Here is a 21,784-nt window from a genome sequence, read left to right as displayed (position 1 = left end):
TAAACAGAGTTGTGACTCTACACAAAGTGCTTATCATGAGGAGAGAGAGAGAGAGACAAGACTAACTAATAAACAGGGGCAGTCATTTGACTGGAGAGGGATTAGCCGCTTAAGCTCTCAGGTTGGCATTTCCTCACTGATGGACTGAACTGAGCTTTGATAAAACCATGATCGTCATTTGTTATTTGTTATCAAAAGCATCAGATTAAAGTTTACAGATGCAAATCCACAAGAGGATTCGTGCCTTTAAACAGCCAGGGAAACAAAAGGCAATCGGACACATGAGAAATACACGTGTTTAAATTCACTGTTTAAAATTCAAAGGTCAGGACAAAAAGCAATAATCAACAGCTGTAGCAGCTCCTCTGGAACGAGCGCGCCCATTTGTTTTCATCATTCGGTGCTGCCGTGTGATTTGGTTGTGCTCCAGATGTGAGTGCCAGCTTAGTCTGATAAAAACATCACAATGGTCAGCAGTCCATTCTCAGTCGCTGGCAAAGACGCTAGACCACCCCGCCCCCCCTTCCCTCCCCACGCCTAGACAGGTATCAGGCACCGGTACAAGCTGAACTAGCTCTGGCCCTCCTGTGGTTACAGCTGGCACAGGGCTGTAGACGCTCCACAGTTTGTTGTTTGATTCTGACACTTCGTCAGACTCTTTCATGTTGGCTATTTATGAAAATACAGAGTGGTGCGTGCGTGCATGTGTGTGTGTGTGTGTATGTGTGTGTGTGTGTGTGCGTGTGTGTGTGTGTGTGTGAGAGAGAGAGAGAGAGAGACAGAGAGAGCGTGTGTGTGTGTGCGTGTGTTCCTTAAAGCTCTTGTACGACCTCCGGAGCTGGCTGATCCTTGAGTAGAAGGAAATCTACCTCTCCAGCAATCCCTTGTAGAACACTTAATTCCCTGCCGAACATGGCGCGTGAGGGAGCCTCATCTAAGACACAGAGGAGCATTTGAAAGCAGATTAATAATATGAACGGTAATATTTCCCCTGTCGTCGTCTGCGTGCACCGAGGATTACAGGGCTCTGGCGAGATTACCGGCAGGGAGAGAGGGGTTACAAGTTCTCCAAACTTTTCATCTTCAGTCAAGGCCATCCAGCAGATGCCATGCGCACGCGGTCACATGCAGAAACATACAAACACATACGCACACATATGCACGTAGACAACCTATTAACACACAAGGGTGCACACACACACTTACACACACACACACACGAGAACTGATTAAATAGTCTATATCAAGTAATCTAATCTCTCTTTGAGATTCTAGCACACGTTACTTACGATACATTATGTCAATACATTATGTCCTGCATTACTTTCATTCTAGATTACACATTAATGGTGATAATTATTCATTTCTCAGATAATATGGGGTTGGATACCCACACTTAGAACATGTCAAATCAGGTCAGGATGAAGCGTGTGTGAGGAGTCTGTTCTGTTTTTTCTTGAGATAAAAGAAAGTACTCAGATTTTGAGAGAGAGAGAGACAGAGAGAGAGAGAGAGAGGGAGATGAGAGATTTTCTGTGTTCCTACTCCCCCCAACAGGTCCTTTTCTGGGTGTCATGTTCCTCTAACACTTTTCTGTCCTAGTCTGCCAGTCTCAATCCCACTTCTCTGCGTGTGTGCCCCCCCCCCCCGCCCCCCCCTGTCACCGGGGAGACGGCGTACCACGCGTTCTAAGCAAGCACAGGAAATCGCCCTCGTAGGAGTCGTCTTACAGCTGGAGGACTAGGCGATTTCCCTCACGCACCTCTCGCGCGTGATAAAAAAAAAACACACACACACACACACACAGGCTACTCTGCCTGCCGCCATGTGCAACCAATCACCGTTTGTAATGAGGGCCAGCCGAGACCTGGGGGGGGGGGGGGCTCCGAAGGGTGTCACACCACCCGAATTATCCGCAGGAAAACTGACCTGACGCGCTGTTCTGCTTCTTCGCAGGGAAGGGGAGGCGCGTGGGGTTTTGGGGAGAGGGGAGGGGATTATGGGAAAAGAAACAACACTGTTTCCATTTAGGCCTCAGCCAAAATCACAGCTAACAGGTTGAGGGGGGGGGGGGGGGGGACTACACACGTTTGTCAAGCAAAAAAACCCCCAAAAAAACGGGATGTTTCCACTCCCCAGATATGAGTGTTGACTTTGTAGCTGCCGCCCGCTCCCAGGGGCCACTGGGAGGAAGGAAAAAGGAGCGGGCGAGACGCGTTCGCCCCATGCCGAGATTCAGAGTACCACCGCTTCCCTCCGAATCCTTCCCTTCAAAGGGAAACCTGAGAGAAGGGGGCACCAACGTAACCCCGCCCCCCCCCCAAACGCTGTTTTGTGCTGCCAGCTTCCGAAATGCACCCACTAGTCATCAATTAGGGCCCCGAAGGGTGCCATCCACACACAAACACACCCACTGTTCAGTCATGACAACTCCTAATGGGGTTTGATGCTGAGAGCGGATATGCCTGCTCTGACATGCCTAACCAACACAGACACTCTGAAGTAAAGCCCAATAAAGCCTTTATACTTGGTTTCCCATTTAGCAAACGACTTTTCATGGAGCAAAAAAAAAAAAAGTCACGATACTTCTGTGAACAAACTTTAAACTGACAAAACAGAATTACTAATCACTCAAAAAAGAGTTCGATGTGTTTCTGTGCATTTGAATTCTTTAATATGTACTAAATTGTGGAGATGCTGAAATATATACATATTGCATGTTGAAATAATATAAGTTGAAAATAATTTGCTGCTGTATATAGTATTATTATCACATACATATTATAATATATATACATTCACTCTTTCATGTCCGTGCCTAATGCCGCAATCAACCTCATATATATTCCGCTCCGTTAGAAGAATTCAAAGGGGAAAGCACTTTAACATATTACATTTCTCCCCATTTTCTCCCTATTCTGCCCAGTCTTAATCCATTACACGTTCTGTGGTGCTGAAAATAACTCCACCGGCGCGGGGGGGGGGGGGGGGGGGGGGGGGGGCAGGGGACAGCAGGTCCAGAGCGTTTCCACCGCGTGACGCTCGCCATGCTGATTATCCCTCCGCAAATTGTTCTTTACGATTCGAATACGATTTTCACGCGGTTTTGGCGGAGGGCTCGTCTTCCAGATTAAGGGGCAAAAGTGATTGGAAAGCCTTCCTAAGTAACACCGAGAGCACCATCAGAGGAAACATCTCTATTCATAATGCCTGAAATATATCATTATTGGAGTAATGCGCGGGATGAATTAGTTTGAATATAGGAGCTGTGCGGGGAGCTGACCCCGAGCCGATCTCACATTAGACCTAGAGGAGGCCCGCGCAATTCATTTTCATATCACGCATTGCCAGTCCTAATCAACATGACTCATTGTGTCTGAGGCTTATTTTTAAAGGCCGTCGTAAGGGAGTTATGACTTACCCAGACGCGACGACAACAAAAATCACACACGCAAAATCGTACCGGAGTGTATCAGAGGAGTAGAAACACAGGGGTGAGGACATGCTGTAGAAAATTCAAATTTACATAGACCTGAAATCTCTCGCATGCAGAGTATGGATGAAAGCTTTAATGCTGTTTCTTGTTTTTGGAGGGGTAAAGAAAATTGCTTAGGAAAGAGGTGTAATTGCTTTTTGAAAAAAAGAAAGAAAGAAAGAGAGAAGGAAAGAATAGCATAACACGTTGACATTTTATATGTAGTAGTGATGCCGGCGGAATTCTAGATGGAAGCTGGAACCGGAATTGATATGGAATGTACTGGTATAATTCATAAATGCAGAAAGATGATTTCATTCCTAAAAAAAAAAAAAAAAAAAAACACACATAGAAACAGCAGCACTGTTACATAGAGAAGACCTAAGGGCCTAAGCTGATCGCACTGAACTTATTGATTTGCTTCAGATCTCCACATTAACTGAGAACATGAAGAGAAGTTCAACAGAAAGTCATTAACACCATGTTTTTGATATATGGCAAAACATCATTCAGTGAACACACTTCATGCTGATTCCTGGCTGTTATCAGGAGCAGAGAACACGAATGGAGGACCCCCCACCCCCCCCCCCCCCCCCCCCCCCCCCCACCCCCGAGACCTACCCTCCTTTTTCCCCTTTTTTTCTTCCTAAATGACACAAATGCATAAACAGCCCTGCTCCAGTTATCGATCGGATTGGGCATTTGCATGGCTGTGATCACATCAGGAGTGAAAGGAGAGATTAAGAGATGAGGCCTCTTCAATTGTCAGATGGATCATTAGCAGCACTTCACTGATATCTCTCTCTCTCTCTCTCTCTATCTCTCATTCTGTCTCTGTTTGTGTCCACTCTCACATGGGGAGTGCCCCAGGAAAGACAAATGTATAACACGACCAAACCGACAGATTTGCCAACCAGATGTACTAAACAATAGCAAATCAGTTATAAACCCTATGACACCAAAGTCATCTCCCTGGCTTCGCGTCCAGCTAATGCAGCCACAGAGAGAGATCAAATCCTTTCAGTTTCAGAGAAAAAGTCATCACAAAGGGCCGTGTTACCGTGACGATGGATGTGGGTCACCCCAGCGAGAATGTCGATGATGACCTTTTGGCTTTCTCTTTCTGAACCCGTCGCCCCCCCCAAATCTCTCTCTCTCGCTCTCTCTCTCTCTGTCCCCCCCTTCATCCCTCCCTCTCCATCAAACACACAGACAGAAACACACACACATACAGACACACACACACACACACACTCTCTCTCCTGTCCAGGCCTGATCCCTTTTCAAGAGGAGCACATGTTAAATGATGAGGCCCTCTGATGCGAGGACATGCAGAACAATTTCATACACCAGTGATATTCACGATGCAGCACATATGAAATTTCTGGGCATACTCTACCACCCCCCAATACACACACACACACACACACACACACATGACCCACCCCATCCCCCCAAAAAATCACCACCATAATACACACTGACACATACACACCATAATCACAAACGTAACAGTTCCATAAGACAAGGCAGAACGCTGTCATAAGACCAGGAAATCAGTGTCGCTGATATATTCCTGAGATATTAAAAATAAATAAATAAATAAAATAACGCGATGGATTATGTCTTGATACTCGCCCTTATTTACTCATATTGGTATTAGGAAAAACACCTGCCTCCTGCTCCAATAGGATCATGGGATTAATCTTAGTAAGACTTAATACATGCAGATGGTCAGACAGGAAAAATTAGAAAAATGTGAAATATGAATACATTCGTCTTGTGTAATACGAAATATGATTCATCTATAGCAGAGATTACGGCGTGATGTATTAGTGTGCTTAGCAAGGAGACAAAGTTAATTTCTCCACAGGCCAAATGTTGCAGGCAAGATCCTCGGAATAATAATGATTCCTCTGGGAATATTACATAAATTAAACTTAAGCCATCTATTCGGCTTGCATAGTAATACCTTGCCCCATTCCCTGCATGGTCGGAACGGTGCACTCTAGCCCTGATCATCTCAAACATATTATTCATCTATTTCACACAAAATTAGTCCTGTGTCAAGCACGTGAGAGATTCTGCTGTAAACATACAGAATCCATGTGTCTGACACAGGCGCTCTGGTGTTCTTTCACCACAATAATTTACAGGAAAATGAAAAGAAAATGAAAGTAAAAAAAAAAAATCAAACTAGTCATCCGTCTGATAGAACACCTTATTTAAAACGGACCTAAACAATCCAGACGCAGAGAGGAAGGTGTTAGTCATTAACGGCAGATTTTTTTTTTTTTTTCTCAAAGCAACCAGTGGGCCTCCCCTTCCTGACAAAGGTCTTTCTCAATATCCTGGGGTGTTTGGGGCGGGGGGGTTTTGGGGGGGGGGGCAGAGAGAAGGCTGGCGTGCCACAGGCGCTTGAACAGAGAACAAGGCCAGTGAGGCCAGTGTGTGATCACAGGCTCCAGCAATCAGAGGAGGCAGGACTTCCACAAGCCCAGCACGTCAGTGTACAGGGCTGAGTTCGCTACACATACACACACATACACATGTGCACACACACACACACACACACACACACACTCATATCTCAATACATCGGAGGCTTTTTTGTCACAAACACACTCACTCAGTCACTCACTCACTCACACAGACACACACATATCGTGACACATCAAAGTTTTTCTGTTACACACACATACTCTTGCTCACACACACACACTCTCACACACAGCTCATTTGTATCTAAAACAGTGCCACATTTTCAGAGTTGCGTGATTCCAGCCCAATCTTTTATCACAAAATCAGTTATCGGACAGTGCCTTTACTGTGAGTGAGTGAGTGTGTGTGTGTGTGTGTGTGTGTGTGTGTGTGTTTGTGTTAAACGTGTTTTCTGCAGAGGCTCTAGGTTCTGTATCCGGAAACACTACAAGGTAATATAACTCCCAGTTGTACTAATATGCTAAAGTTTCCCTTTTTTTTAAATCATACTTCCTCTCTCTAAGGAGTAGAACTGTTGTTCAAGACAGGTAATAGGAAACTCACTTTGTCTGGAATTTGTGACAGCAGAGAAAACCAGAATAATGTCACATGGAGTTGGGGGTTTTTTTCTGAGAAACGGGTTCATTCAGGTGACAGAGCGGATTTGTCTGAATCAGTTCAGATGTGAGAAGATTTAGGTACAATTAAAAAAAAAACATCAAAACTCATCTGGAGAGCAGCTGTTGAAATTTCACTGTTTGATGTGAAGCAGAAGATGTCATAGATACACATCAAATCAAATCAAATTCAACTCACTCTGCTACACACACTCTCTAAGAAGATTAAGTCCTCTTACCTAGATGTATTACAATTTTCCCCCGCACGAGGGATCGTTGGCATCAGCAGAGGCAAGTAGGACTCTAAACATGTGAGACAGTCGAGTGTAGCATGCTAGCTCTGGGGGGGGGGGGGGGGGGGGGGGGGGGGGGACACTGATGAAGTAATCTTGACATTAAGCACACACTCACACACACACACACACACACACACACTCACACACACACACACACCACAGCCTTAATAAGAGAGCACACACAGGTTTTGTGGACATGTGTGGCTGGCAGGTAAGGCCCCCAGGCACAGGGAGAAGGTTCCCCAGAGAGAGAAAACTTCCATCCTGTCACACTGAGAGACGGATTTGTGTTTCCTCTCAGAGGCTGGACCACTAAATCCTGCTTTCCCATGAGACTTTGTGACAGAGAGCAAGAGAGGGAGAGAGAGAGAGAGAGAGAGAGAGAGAGAGAGAGAATCCACTTCTCTTCACCAGCTATGAACACACACGCTAAAGCAAATCCGACAACTGCGCGGAAACTCTTTCCCAAAATGCGGTGAGATCACATCGTTATGGAAGTCAACCCTCCAAATTTTCAACAGCTTGTGAAAACATCAGGATGAAGTTGTAAAATTAGTTGATTTTCCCAGCCCATCATGCAATTAAACCTGTTTCAATGTTTTGATGAATCTGAGACATATTCCCAGACAATATTTTTTCTCCCCAGTTCTCTTAAGTAATCTGTGCTCTGTATTTACATTTTGGTTGAATCTGAACGCTTCTAAAATATTCATTCCTTCTCTGTGAGCCTACACATGCGCCAAAGCAGAGGCACATCTTCCCCCCATAAATACCTGTGTGAATATTTTACAATAACTAAAAGCAATTCAAGGTATCCATGCATATTTTATTCACGTGTCTACATACGTCTTGGTATCTTTGAGAGGAATTTGTTTGAGGGATGAAGAAAAAGCATCAATATTTCAATTTCTTAAAAAGTAAACACGGATTTCAAAAAGCTTGCTCGCTCGTATTTAAATAGAAACCGTCCTGAGGAGAGTGGAGGGAGCCTATCTGTTGCTCTGGGCCTCGCCGAATGAATCTGTCCTCACCATTAATATGGATGCGCGCGAGTTCATATGAAAAGTGGCTGATGGCTAATCTAAATGTCGGTTACAGTCTGATTGTCCTCTGACTGAGAACAAGGAAAGTGTGCCTTTTGAGACCGGAGCGAACACCCACCGATCCACCCGCTCACACTTACAAATACGCGCGCGCTCTCACGCACGCACACGTACATACAGCCACAGGCTGAGCAATCATCCCTGCTTGTTTACACGCGTGTGTTTGCAGGATGCAGCCACAGAGTGAAATACGGGGGAAAAAATTACACACGCAGACGCGTGTCCCATAAACACACACAAATCATTTACATGTTCCTTTCATCAAAGGCAGCACTCCTCATCTCCGCTGAGATTTTTTTCGCTCATCTGAAAGCTCCAATTGCATCTCCAGGCGCGGCGGCTATTGCGACTGCCAAGAAATGTGATTAATTTTTTAAATACAGCTGTTGACCTATTATTGAGATGGAGACGAGTCACGAGAGACGTTCGACTCTTCTAGGCATATAATGGAACGCGTTATTTCATCAGTGTTTACAAGCCGACGCTAAAAGAGAAACAGAGACGAGAAAAAAAATCATTAAATAAATATAATTCGACTAATGTTGTTCTGCGCAATATTCGCATACAAAACGTCAATCAAAACGCAGAAGCCCCAGATTCATAACCGTCCGCTCGTATCGCAGTCGCATCTAGGCAAAGACACAATAGAACAATAATTACCCTTTTGTGTTTAAGCCGTGCCGCTTCTTAATGCAATCATAAATAAAGTATGCTGAAGATAATGGATTTATGATCAATAATTTATCATAACATTTCCATCACGACGATATAATATGTGTCATGCAGAGTCGTAACAAAGTACTTAGCAAAATTAACTTTTATTCTTTTGGATTTATTAAACACGGTAAGGCATGATTGCTTTGTTCAGCAGCAATTTTCTGGGTCTCTTGTTTTTTGTACACTGCTTAATTACTCAAATCAAATCTCTCTAGATCTATTGAAATCAGATCTTATATTAAATTCTTCTCAATTCTTAACTTGCAAAGCACGAAGATTTTTCTTTCTTATAACAAGACAGTTTGTCGAAATCGTTCTCTGTTTACTGTTCAAAGTATGTTCAAACTAGAGCTGGCCCACAACGCTGTAAGTAGACCAAGTCAGTCTACATATGATCAAACATCCCACTCATAAACATGAGAGGGACATGTACAAAACAGACGGGCTATTGATGATGTATCACAGCCTAGATGAGTAAACCCAAAGCCCACTTGGTGAGTGTGACCGTGTCTGTGGGGGAGCCGTGGAGCCAAGGCCCAGCTGTCTGGACAGAGAGGCAGAGGCCAGCTGGATGTGTGTGAGAGGACACGGGCCTCATGTAGAATTCCCCTTACTGCAGCGACACGGAGAATAAGTGAATGAGGATGGGAGGCTGGCCTGGAACAACTTTACATGAGGACACATGGCACAGGAACAGAGTCTTACCCCTGGCATTACACACGCATACACACACACACACACACACACACACACACACACAAAAACAGCAGAAGTTGAAGCAGAGCGCTAGACACACAGATGATGTTTTCATGCTTTCACTTTGTCAAGATACAACAAAGTTCTTTAGGAAAATCACTTTATGTTGGCATTTCTTTATTAAGTGTGGAAGCTGTGTATTGCATTAAGGTTTGATGAATTAGATTTACATTCAAATATATGCGCAAAGAGAAAAAAAGTGAAAGAGAGAGAGAGAGAGAGAGAGAGAGAGAGAGAGAGTAGAGAATGTGTGGCGAGAGAGTGCTCAAGTCACTTCGATTTAAGGAATCTTGGCAGCAAACAAACAAAGAATAAAAGAAAACAATTTACATGCAAATCAAAGTTTATCATCTCAATCTCCTTACGCCTGTTCTGCTGCAAATTTGCATTCATATGCACAAAGGCATTCACTTAGCCGCAAAAGGACTCTCTTCGCCTGAGCATTTTTCTATTTGGAGAGGAAACGGGTGGTGCTTCAGCCGCTGCGCTGGTGTATCTCTCCCTTTCTCTCTCTCTCTCACACACACACACATGCACACACACGCACACGCACACGCACACACACACACACGATGAGAGATTGTTCTGTGTCAGCTGGATGAGATGGTAGCATGAATCAGAGCAAGAAATAAAGCCCTGCTCCAAAGTGACAAGGCAAGGATATTGTAGGCAAATGGATGTTACATTTACTTGCGGCCAGCAAACAGGCAGGCATGAAAAATTAACTGTTCTCCGTGCTCAATGCAGGGAAATTGGTCTGCAAGATATGCCGCAAAAAAAAAAAAAAAACCTGCTTGAGTAGGTACACGTCTGTCAGATCTCTGCACTAAGTCTTCTGGCTCTCTCTTATAAAGAGTCCACATCAATAGACTGTCGAGATTAATCCCCCACCACGGAGAAAAAAAAGAGATGTCAAAATGAGTTAAAGAAAATCCAAGGCCTTTCTCCAGACCTGCTTTAGCTCAGAGAAAGCCACTGAGAACTCATCAAAGAGCGCAGGGCTTAGTCCGGCCACTAGAGGGAACTCTCACATCACTTCTCACACATTAGAAATGCAGGGCAAGAATCCATCAAAAACTAATAAGACCCATTGTCTGGTCCTGAATGAGAATTTTGGTTATACACATATAACCTGTTTTTAATATTACAAATGTTGAACAAGCAGGAAAGAATAGGCAAATTACCTGTCTAACGTGCTCATATATGAGGTAAAGTAATGCTAAATCAGTATAATCATTACACATATCCATATGCATTTATGTTTCATCTCTGAGCTCCTTGTTCATTTAACAGTAATATGACTCACTCAACAAATCCTCTTTAAAATTTATACAGCATGTACATCACATCCATACATGAATTAATCATAAGAATAATTGAGTAATTAATTCTGTGTGTGTGTGTGTGTGTGTGTGTGTGTGTGTGTGTGTGTGTGTGAACACAGAGAGAGAGAGAGAGAGAGAGAGAGAGAGAGTGTAAGTATATATCAATAATTCATTTTTCCATAAACTCTACAATTCAGGTGAATGCAAGATTTGTCACTGAACAGTTATGCACGACGTGACTCCAACTTATAATAATTAACTGTAGACTCCGCAGAAAAGCTCCTAAACCCGCTTTGGAGTTCAATCTATTGCAGTTAAATAAGGTCGACGTGTAAGCCTGCATTCACCGTATCTCACCAGGAGAGGGCACCTACTGCCCGAGTCGTAACGGCGTTTAGTGTATTTTCATTATTTTAACACCAGAGGGCAACCTCACACTTCTAACACAACAAATACGATTCGCGTACAGACTTCCAAGGGGGTGTTCCAGAAAGCGGGTTTAGTGAGAACAGTGAGTTAGTTAACTTAGAGCAAATAGTAAACCTCCGAATAGAACAGCGCTATGGCCTTGTTTTGCTAGGAGAATGAAGCCATAGAGCTCTTCTATTAGGAGGTTTACTACTTACTCTGAGTTTTCACTAAACCCGCTCTCTGGAATACCCCCCCCCCCCCCCCCCCCCCCCCCCCCCCCCCCCCCCCCCCCCCCAACACCCGTGGGGAGTTGGTAGCTACTGTAAGTGAAGACGGATAGTACAACCATATGCTTTTGGGATTTTTCATAGTCTTGCATATTTCCTGTCAAATCCTGTGCGATTTCAAAATTTCCACTGTGGTGTAATTTACACAATGACCTAATGTGAACTCACTTTAATTTGCATTCGTTTGGCAGCATCGCTCTTGAGTCATTTCGGTGTATTCCGGTCAGGAAATGGCAGACACCGGGCAAAGTCTAGGTTGCAAAACGCGGAAGATGAAATTACTGTACTGGCCTCAGCAAATTCTGATTGTCCGAACACACAGTTTGGTAGTTGTTACATAAAGTTGTCATGTTGGTTGTTGTCGTGTTAAATAAAGCATTTTTCCTCACTGTTGACATAACTTACCAAATTTAAGACAGGAAAATGAGATAGCCATCCCACATAACATATCATTCCCTGGAGACAAATTAAATTATCTCGAAAATATACATGAGCCCTACTTTGTGGTCCGCGGGACGCTACATATTAGACCTCATAGAATATTCAAATAGTCTCTGTCCCTGGTTGGCAGGAATGATTCACAACTAATATGTTTACCATCGAACACCATTTGTTGTTGTCCTTCGTGAGTTCAAACAATCCGCTAGCAGAAACATAGTCACAGCTGTGTCTGAATGTTCATAGGCTATACCTGAAGAGGGGAAGGGCCAAAAAGTTGTGATGTCACTTGTCAAAAGTTGTCAAGTTATCGGTTTCATAGACTTATTAACTGATTCGTTCGTCTATGATACTTCATATATGATCCTAGAATCAATCAATCAGACTTCAAAGGAGAACATTTAATGTCGGAAATCGACCGACTGAGAAATTCTTCAACATTTATTCATAAATACATCTATCACTTAATGTTAAATTAATTATTCCAACTGCATTTATGAAGGCAGTAGATTCAGATCTTTTACTTCCTCCACAAACATGTACTTGACCCTACCCGTCATCCCCAAAATCGGAGAGTTTTCTACCTAATCCTTGTTTTAAGATGTTCAGGATGCGCTCGAAACATCTCCCTCTCCTGGACGCGTCTCCTATTTCACCGTCAAATTCTTCTAACCCAATCACCGACGGGTCTGCTCCAAGCAGCATCGCAAAACTGCGTGTGCAAGCAGAACTGAGCCCACCAAATCTAGAGCAGGATGTGCTGTTGAGGAAAAGAAAATTGCAGAGAAGAGAACTGAACAAACTGAGGCTTTGAGCGCAACGCGCAAAAAAGCCCCACCGACTAACCTACTTTTTTTTTTTAGTGAATAGGCATCCATAACCGGATAAAAATGAAGTTCTTAAAGTTTTTTAATTCCAGGCATTTTGTCCTCAAACTGTTTTTGGTGCAGTTCTTCGCTTCTCTGCAAACCTTTGCTGCCCCTTCACCGATCATTAAGTTTCCAGGCGATGATTCAGCCCCTCGGACAGACAAAGAGGTGGCTCTGGTAAGTGTAAAGTCCGCTTAAAAATGCCAGACTATAAAAGTGTAGGACACTTTCATGAAGAGTTTTAAACTGAAGAAACTCTTTCACAGACTCTGTTGTGCAATTTGTCCTGTATTGTCGAGTTGGCGTTCTTTTGTTCTTCCCACTGCAATATTGTTTAAGTACTTGAGTAAGTACTTAAACAGTACTGTAAGAATGGAATAAGGATGGAGTATCATATTTGTTGGTCTTTTTGTCCTGTATTGTTTTAATTTTTAATTCTGAGTTCAAGCACAGGAAAAAAAAATTAAATAAAATGTCATAATTTGAATTGTTCAGTTTGTTTTAAATTTAGAAGAAACTTTTTGTTGTTTGTAATTCAAGTATATTCTGAAATGGTTAAGCATTCTTGTTGAGCACAGAGTAAATAGTTGTGGTCAGACACATTTGGAATGTGTTGTGTTCTCACAGTGAAGAGAAGGTCCCATCTTATTTTTCTGTCTTTCTTTTCTTTTCTTTTCTTTTTTTTTGTTCCTCTTTTCCCATTTCGTCTCTGCCTCTCAAAGCACTATCTGAACAAGTTCTATGGATGCCCACAAGACAGATGTAACCTAATGGTGCTTAAAGACACTCTGAAGAAAATGCAGAAATTTTTCTCCTTGCAAGAGACTGGTGAAATCGATCAGAAGACTGTGGAGATAATGAAGAAGCCACGCTGTGGAGTGCCAGATGTGGCCAATTACAACTTCTTCCACAGAAAGCCCATGTGGGGAAAGAAGGACATTACATACAGGTGGAAAAAAATGTTGTTTATTGTGGTGTGAGTGTGTGTGTGTGTGTGTGTGTGTGTGTGTGTGTGTGTGTGTGAGCACACGCGCGCGTGTTTGTGTGTGCACCTTCTGTTATGTGAGATGGCTACTTAAACCACTTTGTCTGACATCAACAGTTCTAATATATATCACATATGAAACTGACTTACATAAAAATTCCTTCCCAGCGAGAGAACTGATCCCTGCCCCTACCCCTACCAGTGCCCCCCCTCCCCCCCCCTCCCTCCTCCTTCCAAAAAAATCCCTCTTTTTGCAGAAAAACAACATGGTCCTATTTGTGAGTGGGTAAATGAGTCCTATTGCGGTTTGAGACAGGGGGAGAGGAGAGAGATTACAAAAACATTGAAAACAGCTCAAGAATGTCTCAAACAGGACGTTAATGGCTGCCAAGAACAAGGATAGTGGATGAGTGTGCTTTCATTGCCAAAGAGACAGTGAGAGTAAGAAGTGAAATGATGATGTTCCAAGCTGATTGTGAAGTAAACATTTGGTGCCAGATTTACACCATAGTGGGCAGTGAACAGATCAGTCAGGCATGTAACTCAGACATTTAGATGCCAAAACTGTCAGCAAACAAATCTATGAAAGAGGTTAGAACACTTTCCAGCAAGCAGGGTTTGAGATTTGATGTGTTTGAGTGGTAAGTCAGCTTTTGTTTGTTTGTTTTTTCTTTGTTTTGTTCTTTTTCATTTCTTTTTCCCTTTGTTCTTGTTTTTTTTTTTTTTTTATCAAATTTAGATTTGCTTTTTTTGTTTTTTTGTTTTGGTTTGTTTATTCCCCTGTTAACAGTCCTGTAAAATTCAAAAGGAAACTCCTCAGATATATAGTTGTATTTCTAGTTAAAGCAGAAACCTTAACAAAGCAAAAGAGAGAGAGAGAGAGAGAGAGACAAATGCCAAAAAAGAGAACTGCTAAGAGTCACTGGGCAAAAGAGCCGAATGATTTGGAAGGAGGATGTTGTGTTTTAGAATGATGTGGTTCAGAAGACTGACTGGCTGGTTTCTCTCTGAACATTTTCGTCTGATGAGTCATATCCTTGGCCCATTTAATTAACACAGCCCAAAGTCAAAACATAGGCCCTTATGCAGAACAGAGCAAGCAGCTCCATCTTCTAACATGTCTGCTTCAAAGAAAAACTAAAATCATTATCAAAGACACTCCCAAAATATTTAAACCTCTGTGTTCTTGACTTCCAAGATGAAAATACTCCAAACCACAATAAGCTAAGTTTCTGTACTAATTTTCAATCTTTATGACTGCATTTGGCATGGAACTACAAAATCCCTCCAAAAATACAGGCCCTTATAGTCATCATCATTCAATTTAGGATTTTAGGACACACCCCTGACCTGGACGAGGAAACGATTGATGATGCCTTTTTCCGAGCCTTCAAAGTCTGGAGTGATGTCACCCCGCTGAAGTTCAACAGGATCATGGACGGAGAGGCTGACATCATGATCAACTTTGGCCGAAATGGTATCCCAGCAACAACCTACACACTAAATAGTTAGAACCATTACATGCAATAAGAGAGGTACACTGACTGCATATGCGGGTGTTTGAATGATGAACTGACTGGGCCTAAGGGATCGGTTTCGACCACTATGTGAGGTTGTAGTGGTATAGGCAGGAATGGGCAGCGGACACTGTGCTTGTTATCTATCATTTAGATTTACTGTGCAATTTGTGAAGACTGATACAAGCCTAGCACACGCAAGCCCAGAAAATGTGGAGGTTTATGGTCAGACCATGGTGACCATCTGCAGACTCTTTAGTCACAAACGTAGAATTATAGGCATGCATGGTGTCAAACCAGCACATCATAACTTCACTTTAAAACACTTTTTTTTTTTAATTTGGCGTAGAGGGAATGGTTAGGGAACTATATTCCTTAGAGCAAGCTGCTAGACTTCACTAGCAATTATCCGTCTGAAACTCTATAAAATAAAACTGTTGCATTAGTATGTATGATTTTGACCGTTCAAACCCAAATGGAAGTTAGCCAAAAAAACAAACAAACAAACAAAAAAGAATAATTCCAGAGGAGATAAAGAATGAGAATATCTCAGTATTCTGATTAGTATCAACTGATTAACTGATTTCATTTGCATTGACTAAACTTTTGAGTTGAATAAGGAACCAGTGTGTCTAATGATGTTCATCTTTGCTTGAAGGTTATCATTCCAAAACAAACAAACAAAAAAAAAGGCGGGGTCGAATCCAATTGTCCGCTTTTCGTTTGTGTTTTCAAAGCGAAAAAGGATAAGAAGATGTTTGAGATGATCCGTGTTTGATGTGCGTAAAATGCGCTTTCCGTGTTTGTCTCTGTCTCCAGAGCATGGTGATGGTTATCCGTTCGACGGGAAGGACGGCCTGCTTGCCCATGCCTTTGCTCCTGGGCCCGGCATTGGAGGGGACTCCCACTTTGATGATGATGAGCAGTGGACTCTGGGAGAAGGCCAAGGTACCAGAGAGAGAGAGAGAGAGAGAGAGAGAGAGAAAAAGAAAACTCAAAAATGTCATTCCCCCTTTTGCTGTAAATGCTGCAAAATCAGACCATGGATGAGTTGTGAAAGTATTTAATTAAACAGAAACTTGTTCAGTGTTTTTATGCTAGCTTACTCATGAATGTGCCATCACCATTCCTTGATCCTTCTTAACAGGATTATACAGATACTGTAGATGCTACAATGTAACGACAAAGATATACATAATCTGTTATATGTCCTCTCTCAAAGGATTTCCATCAGAGGACAGTATATACACCATTTTATTGACTTGTCCATTCTCTCTTTCCTCCACCCAAACCTGTCTGTCTCTGTCCAGTGGTGAAGGTGAAATTTGGAAACGCTGAGGGAGAGTTTTGTAAGTTTCCGTTCCTGTTCATGGGTAAGGAGTACACCAGCTGTACCTCACAGGGACGCGACGACGGCTTCCTCTGGTGCTCTACCACATACAACTTCGATGAGGACGGAAAATACGGGTTCTGCCCCCATGAATGTACGTTTCGTTTTTTGTTTGTTGTTTGTTTGTTTGTTTGGGGTTTTTTTTTTTTTTTTGATGAAGCTCTGACTAGCATTTGGTTCCATGATATAAAGATGTGCGCTAGACAGCACAGGGCAAATTTCTGATGTTATGGCAACCTTTGTTCCCCTAAGGTAAAGATAGCATAGAGTCCTTTTGATTGTTCGGTTGATGGCAGCAGGAGATACCAAGCCTAACACAAGCAGACCTCATTTAAACCGGAGCTGATGGAAAAGGCCACAAAATAAATAATGTTGTTCCCATTGTTGTTTAGGAGAGTACACCACTGTGCTACTCTTTCTCATCAAACTGGTAGTTGAGAATTCTGGCAACCCTTCAGAGACTGAATGAATCTAGGCAGATGTCACTGTGATAAGCCTGTTTTATTAAGCTGTATTTGTGTGCTAACACTCTCAGCTATATATACAATGGAGAAATTTCTTTGTCTTCCACTCCACTGAATCTACTCTACCTTCCTGTTCAACTCTTTTTTGTTTCAGCTACAATCCCGCTTATTGATCCATCGTCAGATAAAATAATGTGGTGTATTTCACAGAAAACAAAAATTACACATTCATCCCTCAACAAGTTATAAGTGTGCTCTGACATGCTTTTGTAGTGAGAGTTTGCTTTGTAACCCATCGAAATCTGTTAGAGCATTCAGTCTCACCACGTCCCCTGTCCTTCCCACTTTACAGTGCTGTTCACCCTGGGCGGAAATGCGGAAGGTGCCCCATGTAAGTTCCCCTTCACATTCCAGGGGGACAAGTATGACAGCTGCACCACCAGCGGGAGGGATGATGGTTATCGCTGGTGTGCCACCACTGAGGACTACGACCGTGACAAGACCTATGGATTCTGCCCAGAGACAGGTGTGTCTGTAATTTACATACAATAACCACGACCACACCCTTTTTAAACCAATAGCAATGGGTTTTTACACCAACCCAGAGCAAGACTCGGGTCAAAAAAGAAATTTTATGTTTCGAAAACCTTATTCTTTACCTAAAACTCCACACAAGAGCAAATTGCCTCAATCAACAGCTATGCACACTAATTCAAACAGCTTGTTTTCAAGTCTTTCTAGAATCAGAATCACATTTAATTCATCTTTGAATCCGTTATTCAGCGAATAATCTGTTTTTGTTTGTTTGGGGTTAAGGCACACGGTTATCTGAACACATAATACAGAGAGAGCCTTTCATGAAATGCTTTACAAATAATGCAATCAGGGAGTTTCTGAGTGTTTCTAGGCTTGAATGCAGTTGATTCTGTATACTATTTCAGTGAAGTGGTCTGAAAGTGAGCTCCAGAGATCATCTCCTGTGCCTGTCTCTCCTGAATGGTTGTAAAATGATTTTACTGTGGGCTGGCTGAAGTTATTTTCCATTGTGTCAGGACTTGGGGCACTGGCTGCTTAGACAAGCCAGAGCAGTGGAGCCCCCCATCTGGTTCCCATTCCCTGGGAATGCAGCCCAGTGTGTGTGTGTGTGTGTGTGTGTGTGTGTGTGTGTGTGTGTGTGTGTGTGTGTGTGCAGTCTACCCTGAGGAACAACCTAAGGCATTTTACATTGCCAGCCATGACCCCTCAGTAAAAATCAAAGTGCACAGAAAAAAATGAAAATTTCTCATCTTTGCGTTGTTTGCATGTTTTTTTGTCCCCACTTTGTTTGTTTTGCTTCGGCACAGATAATCAAGATCTGCTAAAGTTCTTAAAACTGGGTTATTTACTGCATCTCAAAGTCTGACTCATATCTGCCAACGTTGATTCAGTCTTTACTGCAAGATTTAATGCAGAACATTTCCTTCCCAGAGTCTCATTAAACCCACTGTCCCAATATATGGATCAGATGAATGGGTTAGGTGCAGTCAGAATTTCCCACATCTTTAATCTCTCTCAGTGTACTTTTCTGGATTTCCTGACTGTCTTTTAGGTACACAGATGCAAACATTACACACTAGGTTTTTCCTCCCTCGCCAAATGAGAACAATAACACAAATTATTTAAATAGGAAACTTTTCAAAACTCTGTGACGGGAAACGGTGTCATGTGCAGTGCATGTATATGTACTATCATTTAAAGCGTAGCTCTCGTGAACTTTCATTTTCTCATGCGGATCAAATACAAACCGTCTAGACCAAGGGTGTCAAAATCCAGTCCTGGAGGGCCATGGTCCTACTGTTTTTCTTGTGGACCAACTCAATACAATCTCTGATTGGCTGAAGAGCGTGCACACTTGTTTTCAAGGTGAAAATCAACAGGTAACTAAGAGGTGAAAACAAGAACCGGCAGGACCCTGACCCTCCAGGACTGGATTTTGACAGATGTGATCTAGACCTAACCAGCAGTATATATCGCTGCAGGAAAAATCCAGCTCCTGGCTACACTAGTACAAAAGCAACAAGTCAATAAATGCAGTGTTGTGACAACGTCAGAAAACAAATGAAATCTCTTGTTTGTTGTACGCAGCGATGTCAACAGTTGGCGGTAATGCTGAAGGAGCTCCTTGTGTTTTCCCCTTTATCTTCCTGGGCAACACCTATGACGAATGCACCACGTCCGGACGCAGCGACGGCAAAATGTGGTGCGCTACCACCAAGAGCTTCGACGACGACCGCAAATGGGGTTTCTGTCCTGACCAAGGTGCTCTAACCATGACTTTTGTCCATGGAGATCAAATAAAGAGGTGCTGGAAATTTGTGTCAGTCAAAGACAAGTCACATCGATGTCTTTGAGCCTAGATACCAGAACTCTCTTAGAACCGCTTGCTCAAAGAGAACAAATGTTTCCTAGCGCCCAGATTACTTTGGATCATAATGTCAAAGAACGCTAAAACAGAGAAAACTTAACCTAGATGAATTCCCATGCTGTTTAAACAGTCGGTTTTAATGGTAATGAGTTGGAAGTCCCTGAATATGCTCCAAAACCAACCATATCCAAAAAAAAGCTACACAATCTTAGAACTGTGAGAAGGTATTGGTAACTGAGTACTACATAGAGTCTTAATTTGGTCTTTTCGCTGTACAGACTACTACATGGGTGAACTGAATAACTCTTTAAAATTAGAAAATAGGTCGTTTATGGGACAATTTTCTTTTTGGCGTGAGATCTTGTCTCAGTGTTGCCCCTTAACTTGTACCATCTCTGCTAACGTAACACAAACTTTTGAACTAGTAAGAAAGTCCCTCACTCATTTTCTTTGGCACCGTTGACCACAATTTCCTGAGGATGTGGCATTTAGCTTCTCCTTGGCCATACAGACTGTGTTATTGTTGGTAGACTACATTATTATTGTAAGTGGAATGACTCAGCGTTTTTGACCTTGTGTCCAGGTTACAGTCTATTTCTGGTGGCAGCTCATGAGTTTGGCCATGCTTTGGGATTGGAGCATTCTCAAGACCCAGGAGCTCTCATGGCACCGATCTACACCTACACCAAACACTTCAGACTGTCTGACGACGACATCAAAGGAATTCAGGAGCTTTACGGTAAGTCAAGAGGGTCACAGTAGAGAACACTGTACACTTTCTATCCCTATTTTCTCACAAATTCAGATGCCAACAAGCTGTTTTATGTCTCTCCTTCAAATGGCAACCATTGGATGATGTTAGCATATGTAGTAGCCAGCTACTGCATGTTTTCACACTACAAACGGATTAGCACTGCTGAACAAGGTAACGTTCTTGTAGAGGAGAACCATTCGTGGAATACCTGCAACCACATAAATACCTTACCGTCAGTGAGAAGGGACCCTTGCCAACACACCCACTGAAAGGAACACAGCCAATTACATTTCCCTGGCAAACATGAAACAGCTGGGATTCAAACCGTGAATCCCAGATGTAAGAGACAGCTCAGCACTGAGAGACAGTGCTCCAATCAGATTTACCTTACAGTGGCTCGGTGTATTTGCAGCTTAACATGTGATGATAAATTTTTTTTTAAAAAAACCCTGCAAAATAAACATTAAAAGAAAATGCAAAACAAAAAACAGATAAAAGTTGGCTCATCTCTCTCTCTCTTGCAGGCCCAGCAACAGATAAACCCATGCCTCCCACTCAAGGCCCAGTGACACCCATGGACATCTGCAAAGAGGATATCATCTTTGATGCTGTGGCCCAGATCAGAGGAGAGACATTCTTCTTTAAGGATAGGTAACTATGGTAACCCTACAGTGACAAGGGTCGCTAAACTGACCTCTCATTTAAATCGTATTGCCAGTCAGTCACAATATTACTGATTTCTGGCTTTTTAGCTAACCAGAAAACAAGCATTATGTCTGTAGTTGGAGGGCCGTTTAGTTCATCCAAATTGAAGAAGAAGAGGAAGAATATAAATATGAATATAATATGATAATGTATGAATAGTATGATCCAAAATACTACATCAACTAACATGAATTTACATGGTATGAATAAACATACCAAACGGATATAAATAAGAGAAAGAGAGCACTACTTGCCTTCTGTTTGACAATTTCATATCAGTAATTTTAGTCGTGTGTGGTTCCACCTTCGTGGACGTGTCTGGTTAATTCAGTGATTGGAGCAGTACTTCTCATAACCGCTCTGACCGTCTAAGGAGTTGTCCTGTCATTGAGCTGAAGCAGAGACTGCATAATTATACGTGTTTGGCAGTTGATCGGGTTAACATAAATGGCACCCCAGGTGTGCAGATGTAGAATATCTGTGCTTGACCCCTATAACAATATCATATCTCTTTTCAGGGAGCATAACGGGCTTCCATTTGGTTAAAAAAAAACAACAACTAAATCTGGCAATGTTCCTGTCTGATATGGTTACTTCATGTCAAATTGGCCAAGTGCCCCAAATCTGATTCCACATTCCAAAACAAAAATGATATTCCCCGAACAATAGGGGACTTGATTGAGACTTTTGTTTTGTTCCTCTCGGCATCTGTTTTCCTGAGGTTTTCAGTAGTTTCATGCGGAAGCCTAAAGCATAATTTGAAATGCTGTTTTAATTGTGTAATTATAGT

The 21,784-nt window shown here is 42.5% G+C and overlaps 1 protein-coding gene across 1 annotated transcript in view; it reads left to right on the top strand.

The window, feature by feature from the left end:
- The first annotated feature begins 12,854 nt into the window (after positions 1–12,854).
- mmp2 (matrix metallopeptidase 2) overlaps positions 12,855–21,784 on the top strand; it is a 14,764-nt gene continuing 5,834 nt past the window's right edge. The window contains exons 1-9 of the mRNA XM_030794485.1: positions 12,855–12,952; positions 13,498–13,724; positions 15,089–15,237; positions 16,097–16,225; positions 16,588–16,761; positions 17,484–17,657; positions 19,256–19,429; positions 20,119–20,274; positions 20,814–20,940. Of these exons, the coding sequence (XP_030650345.1) occupies positions 13,546–13,724; positions 15,089–15,237; positions 16,097–16,225; positions 16,588–16,761; positions 17,484–17,657; positions 19,256–19,429; positions 20,119–20,274; positions 20,814–20,940 (1,262 nt within the window). The 5' untranslated portion in view covers positions 12,855–12,952; positions 13,498–13,545. The remainder of the gene's footprint in view (positions 12,953–13,497; positions 13,725–15,088; positions 15,238–16,096; positions 16,226–16,587; positions 16,762–17,483; positions 17,658–19,255; positions 19,430–20,118; positions 20,275–20,813; positions 20,941–21,784) is intronic.

This window comes from Chanos chanos, chromosome 2 (assembly GCF_902362185.1).
Source record: "Chanos chanos chromosome 2, fChaCha1.1, whole genome shotgun sequence".
Lineage (NCBI taxonomy): Eukaryota > Metazoa > Chordata > Actinopteri > Gonorynchiformes > Chanidae > Chanos > Chanos chanos.
Note: the sequence above shows the minus strand (reverse complement) of the source record. Positions and strands in the feature narration are given on the sequence as shown.